This window comes from Spizellomyces punctatus (assembly GCF_000182565.1).
Source record: "Spizellomyces punctatus DAOM BR117 chromosome Unknown supercont1.9, whole genome shotgun sequence".
Classification (NCBI taxonomy): Eukaryota; Fungi; Chytridiomycota; class Chytridiomycetes; order Spizellomycetales; family Spizellomycetaceae; genus Spizellomyces; species Spizellomyces punctatus.
The window spans coordinates 373,058-389,756 of record NW_015971545.1 but is presented as its reverse complement, the minus strand read 5'-3'; the positions used below and the strand labels follow the sequence as shown (position 1 = coordinate 389,756).

General features: G+C 46.5%; 5 protein-coding genes and 1 non-coding gene across 6 annotated transcripts; 1 reads left to right on the top strand and 5 right to left on the bottom strand.

Moving 5' to 3' along the window:
* Positions 1-222: 222 nt before the first annotated feature.
* On the bottom strand, positions 223-4,955 carry SPPG_05502 (mismatch repair ATPase MSH2; the record flags this gene model as incomplete). The annotated part of the gene is made up of 29 exons (XM_016753710.1): positions 223-390; positions 451-492; positions 555-596; positions 669-736; positions 813-967; positions 1,033-1,124; positions 1,186-1,353; positions 1,420-1,484; positions 1,638-1,777; positions 1,847-1,910; positions 1,989-2,160; positions 2,223-2,312; positions 2,370-2,425; positions 2,494-2,608; positions 2,674-2,790; positions 2,866-2,940; positions 3,007-3,068; positions 3,146-3,259; positions 3,324-3,444; positions 3,516-3,574; positions 3,643-3,717; positions 3,788-3,911; positions 3,972-4,061; positions 4,140-4,250; positions 4,306-4,445; positions 4,512-4,596; positions 4,678-4,713; positions 4,791-4,840; positions 4,919-4,955. 29 exons carry the CDS (start codon positions 4,953-4,955, stop codon positions 223-225), a joined length of 2,733 nt encoding a protein of 910 aa, XP_016607286.1.
* A 161-nt stretch (positions 4,956-5,116) lies between these two features.
* Positions 5,117-8,463, bottom strand: SPPG_05501 (uncharacterized protein). The gene is made up of 7 exons (XM_016753709.1): positions 8,306-8,463; positions 8,055-8,215; positions 7,848-7,996; positions 7,395-7,775; positions 6,921-7,321; positions 6,646-6,850; positions 5,117-6,581 (listed from the first exon to the last, which is right to left on the bottom strand). The coding sequence occupies exons 3-7, from the start codon at positions 7,987-7,989 to the stop codon at positions 5,326-5,328; spliced, it is 2,385 nt and encodes a 794-aa protein (XP_016607285.1). The 5' UTR covers positions 7,990-7,996; positions 8,055-8,215; positions 8,306-8,463; the 3' UTR covers positions 5,117-5,325.
* A 119-nt stretch (positions 8,464-8,582) lies between these two features.
* Positions 8,583-9,843, bottom strand: SPPG_05500 (uncharacterized protein). The gene is made up of 3 exons (XM_016753708.1): positions 9,601-9,843; positions 9,086-9,495; positions 8,583-8,992 (listed from the first exon to the last, which is right to left on the bottom strand). Exons 2-3 carry the CDS (start codon positions 9,342-9,344, stop codon positions 8,694-8,696), a joined length of 558 nt encoding a protein of 185 aa, XP_016607284.1. The 5' UTR covers positions 9,345-9,495; positions 9,601-9,843; the 3' UTR covers positions 8,583-8,693.
* A 362-nt stretch (positions 9,844-10,205) lies between these two features.
* SPPG_05499 (uncharacterized protein) lies at positions 10,206-12,494 on the bottom strand. Its single transcript, XM_016753707.1, has 4 exons — positions 12,130-12,494; positions 11,986-12,056; positions 11,682-11,859; positions 10,206-11,572 (listed from the first exon to the last, which is right to left on the bottom strand). The coding sequence occupies exon 4, from the start codon at positions 11,528-11,530 to the stop codon at positions 10,373-10,375; it is 1,158 nt and encodes a 385-aa protein (XP_016607283.1). The 5' UTR covers positions 11,531-11,572; positions 11,682-11,859; positions 11,986-12,056; positions 12,130-12,494; the 3' UTR covers positions 10,206-10,372.
* A 594-nt stretch (positions 12,495-13,088) lies between these two features.
* Positions 13,089-13,170, top strand: SPPG_10118. Its single transcript has one exon. It is a non-coding gene; the product is annotated as a tRNA-Leu (tRNA).
* Positions 13,171-13,276: 106 nt separating this feature from the next.
* Positions 13,277-16,681, bottom strand: SPPG_05498 (uncharacterized protein). Its single transcript, XM_016753706.1, has 10 exons — positions 16,655-16,681; positions 16,509-16,566; positions 15,718-16,448; positions 15,611-15,652; positions 15,219-15,542; positions 14,563-15,148; positions 14,209-14,491; positions 13,981-14,139; positions 13,548-13,913; positions 13,277-13,476 (listed from the first exon to the last, which is right to left on the bottom strand). The coding sequence occupies exons 3-10, from the start codon at positions 16,382-16,384 to the stop codon at positions 13,456-13,458; spliced, it is 2,448 nt and encodes an 815-aa protein (XP_016607282.1). The 5' UTR covers positions 16,385-16,448; positions 16,509-16,566; positions 16,655-16,681; the 3' UTR covers positions 13,277-13,455.
* Positions 16,682-16,699: the final 18 nt, after the last annotated feature.

The following is a 16,699-nucleotide window of genomic DNA, read 5'->3' as shown; positions in this document are numbered from 1 at the left end:
ATTTTGATTTGACAAAAGCGCTTACGGCGTTAATGTGATGCCAATTTCTTTATAGCGTTCGTTATTTTGTTATCTGGCAGTGAGAGTCTAACGTCAGGGGACTTTCCTCCTTCCTTTGTGAACCCGTAGACATTTTTACAAAACCCAAGCTTATGCATGCGACACTTGCTGCTTTTCTTTATGCAAATTATATACAATCACCATCCCCAATATCTCGTATTCTCACAAATCTGCCAAAATCTCTCTCACAAATGGGCTCTTATCAAATTCTGCTGTATACTTATCCTTAATAACCTTAACCGTTTTAGCAGCCCGCTCAGAATCCATCAGATCTTGTTCAGGGCACGCCGCTATTTCATTGAGAAATCGTTCGATCAAGGCGTTCCCCATCTGGTTACATGGGGGTGAATTGACATGACAGAGTCAACAATTTCGAGAAAGTCAACTTACTTCAATTTCTTGTTTAGAACATTTCCATGGTCGCTCATGTTCCTTATCTATCACTGCCATGTCAGTTACTTAACGATATTGGGAAATTGTCACGCTGGGCATACTCCGGAAAAGTCTTCCAATTCAGCTGCCTTCCGCTTGGCCATCTGCATCCCATTCACAAACCCAATGAGTAAACATTATAAGCAACACGCTTGCGTAATTACTCTAGCACTAACCTTAACCACCTTCTCAGGGAAATTTGCAAGCTCTGCGACATGAATTCCAAAACTTTGATCACAAGCACCTACCAGAACCCAGAACCAAACATCCACACGTCACTCAATGTCTTGACGAATGGCTACACGTTTTAGCATACTGACCTGGTCTGACTTTATACAGCAATGTAATTCCTCTCTCCTCACGTAACGCAGCCACATGCAAGTTTCGAACAGTTGGGACACGGTCCGCCAAAACTGTAAGTTCGTGAAAGTGGGTTGCAAAGAGCGTGAAACAGCCAATCTTGGTCGTTATGTATCTACATGTTGAGTAGCCATGGGTTTTGTTAATGAAGGTTCCTATCAAGACCACGACATGACCTACTCTGATATAGCCCAGGCGAGCCCGAATCCGTCATATGTACTTGTTCCGCGCCCCAGTTCATCAATGATAATCAGAGAATTTTTGGTTGCAGACTACAAACATAAGATTTATTTAACACATAATGGCGCAACGTTGCTATTCCCATCTACTCACCCGTAAAATGGCTGCCGTCTCCAGCATCTCGGCCATAAACGTCGACACGCCTTTCAAGGTACTATCGCCAGCTCCCACTCTTGCCAAAATGGAATCAAAAACACACAACCGGGCTTCTCGGCATGGTACAAAGCATCCAATTTGTGCCATCAGCGCAACCATCCCGATCTAAAAGTCCGTAAACGTAACTAAGCGCTTCATGCGCTGTCGACAGAGAGATCTAAGCGGACTCACCTGCCGGATGTAAGTACTTTTTCCACCCATGTTCGGCCCAGTGATGATCTGGAACGAACTCGAATCTTGTGATCCGTCATGGCTAATCAGATAGGGAGTTCCCATCACCCACCCATAGCCCATCGGTACATACCACGCCAGCATTTTCAAACGTCATTATCAAATGAATGACCCCATCCTGCATCCTCTAAAACATGGGATGTCGCGCTGCTTCAAACCACGACATCGCCTTTCCCCTGCAGTCAAAATACTCAATAGCGACTCATTGCGCGCCAAAAAGTTGTCCCTTTTCTTACCTCGGTTTGTCAGCTTTGGACGCACGTACGGCGTAGGTGCATGAATGGATGCGTGCGCAAAGCTGCCCAAATAGATAGTTTTAGTTTCGATATGTTCCTCTCAGCTATCAAAGAGTTGAACGAAACACTACCTAACAAGAACATCCAAATGGGCAATCAACTGATTCAACAGCTCCAGTACCGGAAAGTATGATGCTATATTATCAATAAATCAGCTACTGATCACCTTCGGGACCTTGTTTAAGCAGCCAACAAAGCGCAAGGGAAACTAACCAGTGATTTCTATAACATCCTTCACCAAATTCGACTGAACTTTTTCATATTGTGCCGACAAATCAGAGTAATCGTTGCTCAACCTTCTCAACGTTGAGGTGGTAAAATACACCCCATCCTTTCGCGTTGCAAGTTCAATGTATTCCCGCTGACCACGAAGTACGGAGGCATCCTATCGAACATCGTCAAGACCAAGATAACGCCAAGGGATAGGTGGTCGTTGATGAAGGGTACCTTGCGCGTCAGCCGCATGATATAACCATATTGTGAATTTTTTTCAAACTTCAACTTTTTTTCAAACTCCAATCCCAACTCATCCGCAACCTACATTGTCATATATGAGTGATATGGAGAATCATAAAGTAAGAAAATGACACAAACCCGTATAGCTTCAGGCTCTAACTGCTCAAATATCTCGACCATCTTGTCCCGCATATCTGGATCATAACGAGTGTCGGTCATAAAGAACGACACCACACACAAGGGCACATGAAAAAGCTCGAACCTTGCAGCTCCTGATCATAATCTGCCTTTATCCGGAAATCATGATTTTCAACCGCTTCCAGATCAATCGTGGTTTCCACCAGCTCTTGCAATTTGGATAGATGCTCCATGTATTCCTTTACAAGAAACATTCGTTTAGCTCGTAAGTCCCCGCGTTCAAGTAGTGCATACATGGACTAACATCCAGCTTCTCGACGTATGTTTCTTTCAGTAGGGGTGCATGTTGATCACCATAAGCTTCTAGCGCTCCTTTCAATGTTGGAAGGCGAATAACGACTTGGTATACGCGCACAACGTCCTGTTAAAAACGCCATCCGGTGAAATGTAAGGTTCTGAGCCAATAAATGTTGCAGAAAGGTGGTCATGAGCATACTTGGAGATGAGCATTTCCCCGTTGAAACCGCTTCGCAAGACGATGGAGATCCGGGAAATTTCTCAGATGCTCTTCCTGCAAACCCCGGTAAGACCAATAAGAAAAACTTGCAAACTGACAAGAACGTTGTTACCGCCATACCTGGAGCCCTTGCCTCAATTCTGTATCATTCACCAAAGCCTCAACAATATCGTGCCTCATCTCTACATTCACACAAAAGCAAGAACAACGCATTAATAACATTCTTCCAAGGCCGCTAGGTGTAGAATGATCAACTCACGAATTTCAGGTAAGCTCATCAAAGGCTGTTTCAACCACTGAGCCATGAGCCTTGATCCCTGCGCCGTTTTACATTTATTCAGCAGTCCATATAAGCTCATGCTTTTATTTGATCCTACACCACATAAAGTATCACCATGGTAGTGCGAGAATTCAGTGAGCTGTCATTGCGGGCTTACCATCCTGAGGTCCAGGCATGAGGTTTAAAGCACGGACAGCGGCGGCGTCTAGGCGCATGTACTGCGAGAAATCGTAATGTTGTAGGGTATATTGATGAAAATTGGACTCATCGGTTAGGAGCTGTCAGTCGCACAAAAGTCAACAGTGACACATTAACGTAGCAAATCTCCGCATCAAGATTGAAAACATACTGCAAGGTACTTGATCAAGCAAGCCACACAACCCATCGCCAGTTTAAGTTCGAATTCGGCTAAAATGACAATGAGAAATTAGGAACACACTCAGACGGTCGATTCTAAAAAGAAATCAAAAACTGACGTAAAGCAGATGGGGAGACATCATCATCGAGTAGTCTATTAAGATCTTGCTCAATATCCTTGCACTGAAAGTCACCTGCCAAAATCAATTCAATAAACCAACTGCTCCAATCAGGCGATATCATGCCCGTAACAAGGTCAATCACCTTTCTTCCTGGGGGTAACAACAATACCGCATCGATCAAGGATGGCTTCAATCTTCTTAAGCTCATAGCTTTGTGTATCTTCGGCGATCACGCATTCCTTTACGCTGAGTTGGATAAGCAGTGACTAAAGGTTGTGCCATAAGCCCATGTACAGCAAAGGCTTCAACATTTATGGAGCAAGTACCTCAACATTGGAAAACGTGTCATTATCTACAAACTCGGACACACCGATAACTCGCATTGTGGTGGCATCCGTATATGCCACACCCACCAACTAGCGCCAAGCAAAATCAAAAAGAAGCTGAATTAGTGGTGTCCTTCGAGTAAAATCCAGCCCCTACATTTCCGCTACCTTTTGGTCGTTCTTTGTCCCGACTCGCAAGGCAAGGACAACAGGTGAAGACGCAACTTCATTATTCGTGAACAACATATCCTCGACATCCACCAAATTCCCCGGAGATGCCTAAAAAAGCAATCAGGACGTTTCACACCCCAACAAACGTATCTCAAGACCCTACTCGCTTGGAAATCCGCCACTGCCGTCCTTCCATAGACCAAATTTCCACGCGATACAAATTCACCAATAGCAAGTCACGGAGAAGCGCATTGGTATTCAGTTTGGATAATGTGCAACTGGGAAGGGCTTTGGGTCCTTCTCCTACGTATCGTCACATTCAGTCATCATCTTTGGCAACGTAGAGCGACACCGATAAAGGATACATACCTCCAAGGTATTTAATGACTGTTGATGTCTTGTATACGGTTTGAGCAACAAAGATTGCATCATCGCCATGGACACTGTAATAGTCCTGAATATGATAGACGTATTATTAGTTTCCAGTTTCCATTTATGTCCACCCGCATTGTCGTTATATGGAAAGTATGCCTACATTTCGCTCAAATAACCGAATGGTAGTCTCGGGTTTCTACAAGAAGGTAAAGTTGCTTGAGCCTTTTCATCAACCACCACTCCATTCCCCAGCAGTAGAATAAGCATCCAGACCTCTGGTAGCCCTTTGAAAAACGTTATGAAGCCTTGCTCGCTTGGACGGTCTACGCAAATGACAATCGTAAGATAAACACTTTAGTTAAATGAGGGCGTGTAAATGAAATTGGTCAGGTAGAACATACCTAGATTCAGGTCAGGACGGTCCCCTTTCTCCACCATGTTTTAAAAGTCTAGTCCCTTACTTGAACTACGTTGTGATATGGACAAGTCGTCGATGCGCACCAGAAGCCAACGTCGATCGCCCCGACAAGTGCTGTGCCACTCTAGGTTGTCCGAAGACTGTGATCGTCCGAAGAGGACCCAAGCCACGCGACAGAAGAGGAGGAAGAATGAACTGAATATGAAATAACTACATAGGCACATGGATATGATAAACAGAACACATTTCATGAAATGGCACATCCAAGAGAAGAAAGGCACATGATGATATTTCAAAGAATTAGAATACAATGTCTGGCCCTTTCCGTTGCAAACCACTGGCCACCGTGTTCACAAGATGGAAATCCTACACATATCCATGCATGGTTAGTTAATGTACGGTGATCCCACTGTCTGCCTTCTCGTCCAACTCTCGTCTCCTCTTTGCTCGTTCGTCGTGAGTTTCCTCATCCTCACGCTTACGGCGTGATCGGTGTCGTCCCTCTTCGTTTTCTTCGCGCTTGCTAGATGAACTGGATTTATGCCGACTGCTTTTGTGACGGCTGTGCTTGTGCTTGCTGCTTCTGTGCTCTTTTCTGCCACTGCTAGGACTTGTCTTATGTTCACGACGGACATCCGCTTCCAAAGAGGCATCGTCTAAAAGTTTTCCTTCTGGTTGAAGGGATTCCGTGTCGCTGTCCTGTTTCTCCGTACGGGAACTGCGGCTGGATTTGTGACGACGGTGCTTGCTGCGTTTGCTACTATCTCTGTGATGGCGTTCTCCAGACTTATCGCCTTCCTTCCGGGACAACTTAGCAGCATCGATGCCAATTGCAGCCTCACTCTCAGACGCACTATCCGAACTTAAACCCGGCTCAGCCAAAGAATGCTTCAATGGCGATCTGGAACGTCGACGAATTGGACGCTCTTCCCCGTCACGTCCTAACGCATTGGTTCCACGTCGTATGTCGCTAGTGTGGTGGGAATAAGCCGGGAACTCATGCACGTCGGCGCGCCTTCCCTTAGCGTCACGATTAGTCTGCGAAGGACGATACTCAGCTGATGGCGAACGGCGCCTCGGCACATCGCGCTTTGAATGATATGACCGGTCGCCTGCAGATAAGTTTGACGGCGATAATGTGCGTCCATTGCTGTGCCGGCGGCGGTCAGGAGAACGCGATTTGGACATGGAACGAGACCGGGGACGAGACCTTGAACGCGACCGCGATCGAGACATGGACGGGGATCGTGACGACCTTCGGTACCTTCCATACCGTCTCGAAGTGTACCTGTCACGTCCTCGTCCCCGCCGTGGACGGTGATCATCACGATACCCCTCCCTTTTATTTATGTTAGCTGCTGCTGCCCGAGCAGCAGCTAAAGCTTCAGCTGCTGCATTTCGGCTACTGATTTGCTTGCTTGTCATGGACACTCTGCTCCCTTTGGTATCTCCATTTACGTCTGTTCCTTCCACGAAGAAAGGAACAGCTGCTGACGACGATGTTCGGCCTTGACCAATACGTAATTCAACTCGGTTGTTCGCTGCGGCGGCTCGTTTATCAGCTAGAACCCGCGACCGTAATGCTTTCGGTTCATCCGAATCTGTCAGAACGAGTTCATCGTCATCAGAGGGATCAACATCCATATCTTTGGAAATAAGATTATCAGCAAAGAGCACTTGGTACAGGAAGGGCCCCCAACGAGGACGTACCTGCCGCCTCCTCCAATATCTTTTCGCCATTAACTCTAGGCGCTCTCACCTCAGCGTCGTTGTCTTTAATCGAGCCTGCTCGGTCGCCGTATTTTAAACTGCCGTCGCCACCCCCTGTTATATTTTCCTTTTCTTGCAATGCGACTTCCAAAGAGCCGGCACCTGTGGGCTTACTAGTCTCATCTGCCATGGCTCTCGCTGCAGGCTAATAACAGCAGGTTACTAAGTACTCGCTTGGACCATCAATTTGGAAGAGAATTCCGTTTAGCACTAACCTCTTTCTTCGCAGTCCGGCCATTATCTTCTTTCAAGCTTCTCGCCGCATGTACCTCTTTAACCAGTTTGTCAACCTGATCATTGATATCCAGCTGGGCAGCTTGAACGCTCACGTCGCCCTGCTCAGGTTGCTTATCAAGACGAGCAACAGGTATTACATTCTGCAGATTATGACCATTAGCACAGCCGTTACTTGCAGAAGGCTCTTTCTCTGTGCTGTCCAGCTTTTCCTGATCCGAAGCATTCTCCAATTTTACGCCATGTTTGTCCTTTGGGCCAAGCTTTGGTCGGATAACAACAACTTTCCTTTTCTCTACAACCTTCTTCTCAACTGGTTTCGCTTCTTCAACTTGCTTCTTTTTCATTTCTTCAAAAGGATTGTGGATTTCTTTAGGGGCCGCTACAAGGAATGTCGGATGATTAGCAGCCATATTCGACACTCAAAAGGATCTTTCCATCGCCTGGACCCATACCCGCAGCAGCAGCATATGCAGTACCGTAATATTGGCCATAAGCTTGTCCCGTATACTGATATCCAGCGGTTCCATAGTAGGCGGTGTTAGGGTCATAATATCCATAGCCACTGTAGGCCGTATAGTCATACCCCTGGTACTGTGACCAATCTCCTTGCACAGCAGACGCCGTTGCCTCAGCCCCTTCCGACGGTATAGCAGCTGCCGCACCAGCTACAGCGCTAGGTGGATCAATTTTGCCATTAGAGTCTGGTGCTTGAAGTGTCGACACTGATGAGGTCTCAACTACGGGTTCTATTGTGCTGGCGGTGGGAACACCCGACTGAGCCCCAGACTCTGTGTGTTCTGCCCATTGTTGCCCTGTTGTTGACCAACCTTGAGCTAGATTCATGGCAAACAACTTGTCAGCTTACACGTCAATGAACGTAAAAAAACATGTCATCGATCACCAACCTTGATCTACTCCAGGGGGCGCAGGATCAACTCCCGGCGGCGCCGGGTCGCCAACATCCTGATATCCATTCCATTCGGCTCCATAATACGAAGGATCATATCCGTTAGCGGAATTTACATCGTAAGCGCCCGCGTCCCACATCCGAATGCTATCCCAACAGGATCAGAAAAAGCATACACAGGGTCAGAAAGATGTCTTCTACTCACGCCGCAACGGGAATTGGCCCGTGCGATATCAATTAGCTCACAAGTCCCGAAGTCCTTGCCCATTCATATACCGTCCTCAAGTGCCCAGCACCAGAGAACAACGACAACACAACCATAAGAACTGGGGTGAGAACGCCACTACCTTGGGTATATTAAAGACTCTGTACGCCAATTGGCATAAGGAAATGTCAGCTCAGCGATCAAAACGCATCCAGCGGAGAAAACAACGCCCGTACACAAAAGCAGTTTACCTCGTGGGAATATGAACAAGTAATCCGCCTGGAGAAGTGTGTTGCCTATATCACGACAAGAAGCAACGATGACTGCACAGCAATGGCTGTTTCTTGCTGTACAAAGAAGTAATGCAGAACGTGGGAACTAGATGGATTTCCTTTCGGATAGATTGGGCACCAGTGGAGGCAGCGATTCAGTTCTGATTTCCATTTCATTCTATCACGTGACGACATCACAAAGGGTAATCATCAACAAGATGGTAATCCATCGCAAGCATCAATCGCCCACAGAAAACACAGACATAAAACGGATTGTATGTAATTAATGACAATACAAACTTTGTACAGCAGAAGATCCATCTTACACAAGATAAGAGACACAGAGTGATAATTCATAACAAAAAAATCAATTGGCCATCACGGCTTTTTGATAAGGATATTGCGAGTGGGGGTGCATGGAAGATAAAGGTGGGGGGGTCTGGGGTTGTCCTTGCGACATGGGTGGTGGCGTCTGCGCTTGAGAGCGGCCGAACGACGGGGATCTCGTCCGGTTATTCGTTTTGAAAAAATGGGGCACCTCGACAGCGTCCGAATCTAACGCAGTCTTGTTCTCCCATACCGTTACGACCTGGCCAAAATCGCCGATCCGATAACTTACGCAATGTGGATCAATCCATAGCACGAGTTCTGTTGGGAAGTTGAGTTCTGATAAAGAGGGTTAGTGTTGAACCTTAGATGGCGGAACCATGATGAAAGGACTGCTATCCTCTTTTCGCTCTTTGGGCGGAGAGAACTTACCTTCTGCTTTTATTCCCGCAGCCATCAGCGCTTCCACCACAACACGATCCACCACTCCATTCAATACACAGACTGCTCTAAACGCGTTTCCTTTACAAGGCCGCTGCGGATCCCAATGTCCTTTGAATCTTTCCATCAGCCGATCCACAAGGGCCTGCTCAAACGTCAGTAGACGTTCTGCCGTTGCGGAAGCAGATGAGGATTTGCTTTGCAGGAATTTGGCGAGAAACGTGGCTGCTGTTCGCACTTCGGTATACATGGGAACAACCGCTCGGGGCAAGGGGATGACGGGAAATGTGCGGATGAGATGATGATCCTTTTTCTTCCTTTGATTGACTGAGGCCTATTTTTGTAGCAAATAAAAGAGTATGCGGTGCTTGTGGTACGCTTTTCCGCCGGTACCAGTAATGCTGGGGAGAGGAACAAATGTCAGTTCAAACGCTATGCCCGCAGACATTATAGTATATTTCAGAAAGTCCAAACTATGTCTAATATTCGTCCCTGTCTGAACCTACCTAGTAATTGGAAACTGCTCCAACAATTGCGAAACAATGTCAAATCGATTTCACTCGGATTAACAACCGACCGGCAGGTGAATGCAACTCTGACGGAACGTTATTTGCAGAGAATATTTGGAAGCTCCGAGCGACAGGCAATTCCCCTAGTTCAATGGACGAGAAATGCGAGGAAGAACAAACTGCAAAATGTCGACGAGATTTCAACAAAACGACAAGTTGGTGTTGACGGGAGAGGTTTCGTTCCACTTTCGTCAACAAGGGGGGGAATGGATGAGCAGCTGTGCCACCGAATAAATTTGCATGACCAGGTTCGCAAATTTTTAACCGGATAGGGTAGCAACCGCTCTTGGCAACCGACTTGTCGGATTTGAACACCTCCAACCACACAAGTGTTCAAAGCGCTGATTTACTTGGTTTACAAGCTTGCAAACATCATGGCAAGGCATCTGAATTGAGAGAATATCCATGTATGCTTGTCTCATTCCCAACCTGCAGGCCGTCCCTGTCAACTTGTGTGGGGGTTACAGAACCCGCAAGCTAGTAGTCTGGATTCTGGCAAGGCAGCCGCAAGCCCTTCAGGTCTATCGAATATTCAGGTCACGGTTTTATTCTGAATGAGAAAGGTGGCGGATTACCGCACAAGGAGAACAATAAAGGGGTTTGTTTATGAACAACCTAATAGCGATCTATTACTTGGATGCAATATATACTGAAAGATAAAAGCCAATCCCTAAATTCAATCACTGCTGGCATAATTACAATTATAAAATCATTGCTTCACCATCCCCACAGTACCCATCCAAGAACCATATTGCTGCGCAAGAAGAGGTGCATATGCCTGAATATCTGCGTTGAGATCTACAAATGTCGTCCGCTGCTGACCGTACGCTCGAGAACATTGCATCGGCATATAATAATTCTGATGAGGAACCGTCACTTTGACGCAGTCCGAACTCATGCTCGACATGCTCGACCTTCTGCTACGTTTAACTGAAGCGTTTGCTGACTCTACATTGACGGCGTGAAAAGATGAAGTTCGAGAATGGCGGCGATGCTTTGGCTTGTCAGTATTGGTGGATAAAGTAGTAGATTGTAGTCCGCGTTTGCCGCTTTTGTCAGTGAGACCCTGTTGAACAATGAATAACGGGAGTTCATCGTCGTCTTCGAGCGCCAGCTGCGGAAACGGAGTCATGGTGGGTGGCATAGGAGCGGGTGGAATGGCTGGAATTTGGCTCAGTCGTCTCTGTTTGTCAGCAGATAGCGCCGGTGGTAGGAAATGTGATGCTTTTGACAGCAGACCCAATGCGATATTCTCGTTGTCGTCGTTGGAACTTTGGGAGGATGATACGAGGGAGACAGCAGAATCGGCCCGGGTGTATGTCGGTTTCTCACGGAGAGTCATGTCGGTACTCTTATTTAGTTCCGGAAATTTCAAAGTCGAAGGATCAATAACAGATGATCTGCGGCGCCTGTGATGTGGATTTTCGCCAGCTGTCCCAGTTCTCGTCCTGGAAGGTTCCACAATTGCGGAAAGAGGTCGGGCTTTCGCTTGTTTCATGTCAGGAGCAGGCTTCGAGGTCGGAGTTGGTGGCGTGGGGGCTGGGGTAGGAGGAGGAACAACCATGAGAGATGCCCTCCTCTGACGCCACTCGCGCCGGGCGCTATTGGGCTGCTGCTGGAGCCCATTGGATGCAGACTTGTCCGTAGTAAAGGATGGCAACGAGGAGGTCTTGTATGAGTTCTTTAGTGATTCGGCTGAATCCGGAGGCTGGACAGTGATGTTTTGCAAACTTGGAATGGAGGGTGTTGGGTTTGCGGATTTGACAGCTGCTTCGATAACCGTCACTGGCCCTGATTTGGTCGAACCTGATTGGGCCGACTCTACTTTGCTCGACTGAGCCTTGCGTGATTTGAAGAAGCGAAACATGAGATGGTTGGCTGCACGAGAGCAATGTTGGGTGAGCACTGTCTTCAAAGTGGAGAATGGAGAGATTGGTCAATGATGGAGAACCAAGTGAACACGCGGCGTCTTTATAGAGCTTTCACCGAGAGTAGCAATTGACAAGCGTCATACATACCGACAGATCCGTTTTCGATACTGCGCAGAAAAACGACAAAGCACCTTTAACCAGAGTTGCAACCTTGTAAGAGGGGGAACGCGATGTCAAATATTGGGCTTTCAGGGCTTTTCCACTGTCAAATGCAGCGCACGTCAATCGGGACAGTGCGGGGTATTTTACGAATCGTGCGAGGGAACTGGCGTGTGGAAGGAAAGGGATAAACATGTGTGATTTCAGTTAAAGTGTTCCAAGAAGAACGCGTAAAAAACACGGCGAGCAAAAGAAGGCTTTTGACACCCTCGAGCGCATCAAAAATACCTACGTAATGGGCAGTGCCAAATAGTAAAGGAGTTGTTCAAAATGTTGAAAAAGCCCAACCACACTGTTCACCTCCTGTCGAGGAGAAGGAAATTAATTGAAAATTCCATTAACTCATCAAAACGTGGCATTTTAACCGCCTTTTTACCTCCTTTTCTTTTTTCCAATTCGATTTTATGCTGAGCCTTCAACAATCTCTTGTGTGTGTGTGTTGAGAGTTGTTTCTTGTGTTGTTGAATGAGGTTGGTCAACCTTGCTTTTCAGCAACTTGAGAGATTTCGTACGTTCTTTCTCGACTTTTAATAACTTTTTTACAACTGTACTCAGCAAAGCGCTATGTATCGATATGACACACCCAGGGAATGAATGTCGTCAGATGCGCTGCAAGTCCGTTCGTGAGTGTGTGTGTGTGTGTTTTGCGGGGGAGGGTCCCTTTTGCATTCATATATAATCTTGAGCAATCGAGCTTGTTTTGGGCAAAGAACAAGAACAAAAAGACTCGATAACTAAAATGCAACACAATTGAAATCGAGGCATTCCAACAAATCTTATCAGGTTATAAAGTGCATTCCATCCACTTGACAATAGATTCCATTCTGAATTCCATTCTCATGCACTGGTTGTGGAACCACATGAAACGCGTTTGAATGCAATTGGAGACAAGTGGTGAGTGTGAAACTTGGTTTTTTTGAACGCCCCGATTCAGCCCTAACTTGTAAAAGATCACACTCCCCTCAGCCCCCCAGCCATTGCATGTTTGTTTTAACTTAGAGTTACCCGTTCCATAAAATATTGCTCCGAGACCCCCGGCTCGCCGTTAAAGCGCCGCAGACGTTGGTGCCGTTTGTGATTATTCCATTCAAGAGTTTACCGCTTAATCTGCTTGTATTCCTCATTGTGTTCAAACCGGATTTCTTTTATTTTTTGCTGTTCTTATGAGCGACTTGATATATAAAGTTGGGTGCAAAACGTGCGGCCCCCCATTACTCCATAATTGCTGACAGTTATTGGCATAGCGAAATTTCTTATCGCCCTTCATTACCTGCTGTTTACCTGCTGTGCTTTTCATTCCCGTCCTGTAAAGCATAGCGACTTGCAATTTCAACAGCACGCTTGTCCGAGCGGTCTAAGGAGCTGGTCTCAAGTTCCAGTCTCGAAAGAGGCGTGAGTTCGAATCTCACAGCGTGCACTTGCCAATGGATGCTCAACATTCCTTTTGACAAGCTTTTCGCCATTAGAGTCTGGATCACATATCATTGTGCGTGATGAGAGGGAAACACTCACGATTGCAAGGTGCGATGATTTCATTTTGTAGTGTAGCCCATCACCAAATGGGTATCCAATATTTGGGCCGTGCAATAATTATTATGCTGAGCGAATACGACAACCGCTTTTCCAGCGCATGTCAGAACCTGCCCCTTCCTAATTTGGCCATGCGAGATTGTCCTCCCAGTGGGGTATATATGCTATATAACTATGCTTGCTCTTCGTCAACCTAAATGTCGAATCAAATGTTCTTTTAAGCCGATATGACTGCAAATAAAAAACCTGCAAGCGATCACCCACATCGGATGGCTTCATCCCAGCAGGCTTTTCTGCTGGAACCGGAATCTTGTCATTCTTACTGGGTTCATTTACTTGCTGGTTGGCCACCATTTCCTTTTCCTTCCTAACTTTGGCCATCCTCTCTTCATACACCAGTCGAATTCTAATAGCCATATCGTCAAAGTCAGCCAAGATGGCTTCAAAGTCAGACCTGTCGAGACGATAAGCGACAGTATCGGCAGCGGCGCGAATTGTCGCTGTGCGAGGGACTTGGCCTAGCAAGGCGACTTCCCCAAAGAAGGCACCATCTGATAATGTTGCGACGCGGTTATTTGCAACGATGATTTCGACCATTCCTGACAGAATAAAGTACATTTCGTTTCCAACCTTTTTTGAAAGAGGTAGTTGTTAGTTAAAGTCAGGTGTACCATCTGGTCAATCCATGTAAACCTACTTTTCCTTGTTCAAATATCGTATCTCCTTTGATGTAGTATACAGCCTTGAGTGCATTCGCGATACGCCCAAGGAAATCGAGATCTCGACCGTCACCAACGTTGCGGGATAAAAAGTTTACTTTGGCAATGAGGTCTCTACAATTGTGAATAGTGATTTCCTGGACGCGGGACAATTCATCAATGATGGATTGAAGGATGGTCCTTCTCCGGTTTTGGAGAAATGTTACCTGCCGCAAGCTATCATTCAATTCTTTCAGAATGCTCGCTTCATCAAAGTACTTTCCCCTGTATTTGAGTTGAAAGAATGATCGTACTTTGCGTTTGAGGGTATCGCCGAGATTTTTGTAGGCCATGTACTCGTTGACTTCGTCCATCTTCTGTTTATACATCCGACCGGAAGAGTCTAGACCAAAGCTGAAGGACGAAATTGTACCGACGAGGGAAGCGTACAACAGAGCACCGACTAGGCAACATATGATCGTAGTCCATTGCTCCAAGGCGGTAGTTGGCCTGTAGATGGCCTCAGTAAGAGAGCGGCGCTCAGTTGAAATTTGTCATCGAAACTTTTTTATCCCCCGTACCTGAAGCCAGTGATGGGAAAGGTGTTTCCGATAGCCGCGAAAAAGGCCCAGGTATATTGCTCACTCGGAGATTTCTCTAGCACGGTCGGGAGATTCGCCCAACTGACGTATCCGGTCAATTTTCCCATCAAAAAGGTCCCGCACGCATACAGATGCAAATAAATGAGTAGTAGTGCACCAAAGAGCCATACACTCATGAAACTTCCACCCACACCGAGGGCATGCTGGAACCAGTTGCTGAAGCGACCATGCAAAGGATTGGAAACAACTATCGTGTACAGGCTCCATAATCGGAACAGGCGAAGAAGCAAGAAACACTCTGGGTAGGGTATATCGGATCCGGCGAAAACGATATCCAAAGGGAGGGCTGTGAACAAATCTAGGGCGAATCGACCAGATAGGTAGCGTTTGCAGGACTCCCATGTGCTTAATGGAAGACCCTCGCGGTAGGCAATAGTAAACAGATTAATTAAATTATCACATGCGAAGAAGAAGGTGAAGCTGATGCTGAAGGGCGTCATATTCACTTGCGCCTTTGGGAATCCGACCGATATAGGAATGACGAACAGCATGATGAGATATAAAACTAAACATATTCCATAGGTTAGAACAGTTTTGTTTGATTCATCAACGGAATAAAAAGCCAGATGACGCACACGACATTGAAAAATCCCAGTACGTTCGGAATTCGGACCGTGGGTGTAAAAGGTGCGAGGCGTTGTAATTATCCACTTGGCTAAACAGGACGGCAAACTCAGTGTCCAGTAGTTTAGCTCCGAATTCATTGTACCGAGGAACGGCACAATATATCAGATATAGACTCGAAATCAGACTGGGACGTTGCAACTTTGTCTCTGATGCTGCGGGAACTGGTTTTCGAATTGGCGCCGGTGGTTCTGGTTGGGGCGTAAGATGGACGACACTTTTGCTGGCCTCCTTACGAATATCATTTGCGTCCTGAGCCTCCAAATCATCGTTTTCTGCAGTACAAGAGTCACCTTGATCAGCAAAGACAATTGTGCCTTCATGCAGGTTTTGGTAGTGTTACCTCGTGAAAAGATAATTTGAGGGCATCCTTGATGTAGGGATTCTGTTCGATACCACAAAGTTATCATACAGTACGGGCTGGGTGAAGAGATGGGAGAGACTACGTACCGTGACTCTCCAAGGATTTTGACATGCTCTCACTCCGTTCACTCAAGTCAATCTTGCTTGAAGTATCTAGAGTAAAATGCGGTTTAAGTTGATCTGTTATGCTTCTTTTCCGCATGTCTCTTGTTTCAGTGTGAACGCTATTGATAGAACGCCAATGGGGTTTTTCAGATTTGACCGTCTCGCGGCTTATAGCTTTCATCGTCGCCAAGCCAATGCGTGAGGCCGTTTTGTGCCCTGAAGAGCCGTCGGAACCCAAAAATATGTCGCCAGTCTTACTTCGAATCATGCCAAAAAGTCCCCTCACGCTAACACCGGACATTGATTTGAGCAAACCGGAAGGTCCATAGGGGGGCGTTCTGGCGCTGGCAATATCGGAGGCAGCATCAAACTGCATGCTGATGGCTCGCTCTACCTCTTCGTCCATGAGCGGTGAGGTTGGATAAGGTGAGGTAGTGCTGACATCTCTGACCATTTGAGGGCTGCATTGGATGTTTGGCGGTACCGCTAAGCATGGGTCATTTGGATTGTCCGAGTCGACGACCGCTTGCACTTGCAACATTAGCAAGTTCATTTGGCCCTGCAAGTTTCGGAGGGAAGCTTGCTGCTGTCGCAACTGGTCGTTGAAAGCCAAAAGCTGCTTGACACATTCGTCTATCGTATTCGGCATAATACAAATTAGCCAAAGTATCAGGTACCTCACCCAATTTGTAGTTACTCTAGGTCTAAATGCCCTACAACACCAAAGACGGGATTGAGAACCTCCGTACCAATTCCGGATCCTTTGATCATACCCTTAATCTCAGACCCTAACTGGTTGCTCCATGATTCTGATTTCCATAGTCAAGAAGGCTATTTTCGATATGACCTTGGCTTTTCAATGAAAAAGATCTCCCATCACGCCGTTGTTGGAACGACGCCTTGGTAGAAGGATCCTTACATAAGTCCCACGTTGGGAAAAAAGTCCTCCAGACTTGAATATGAT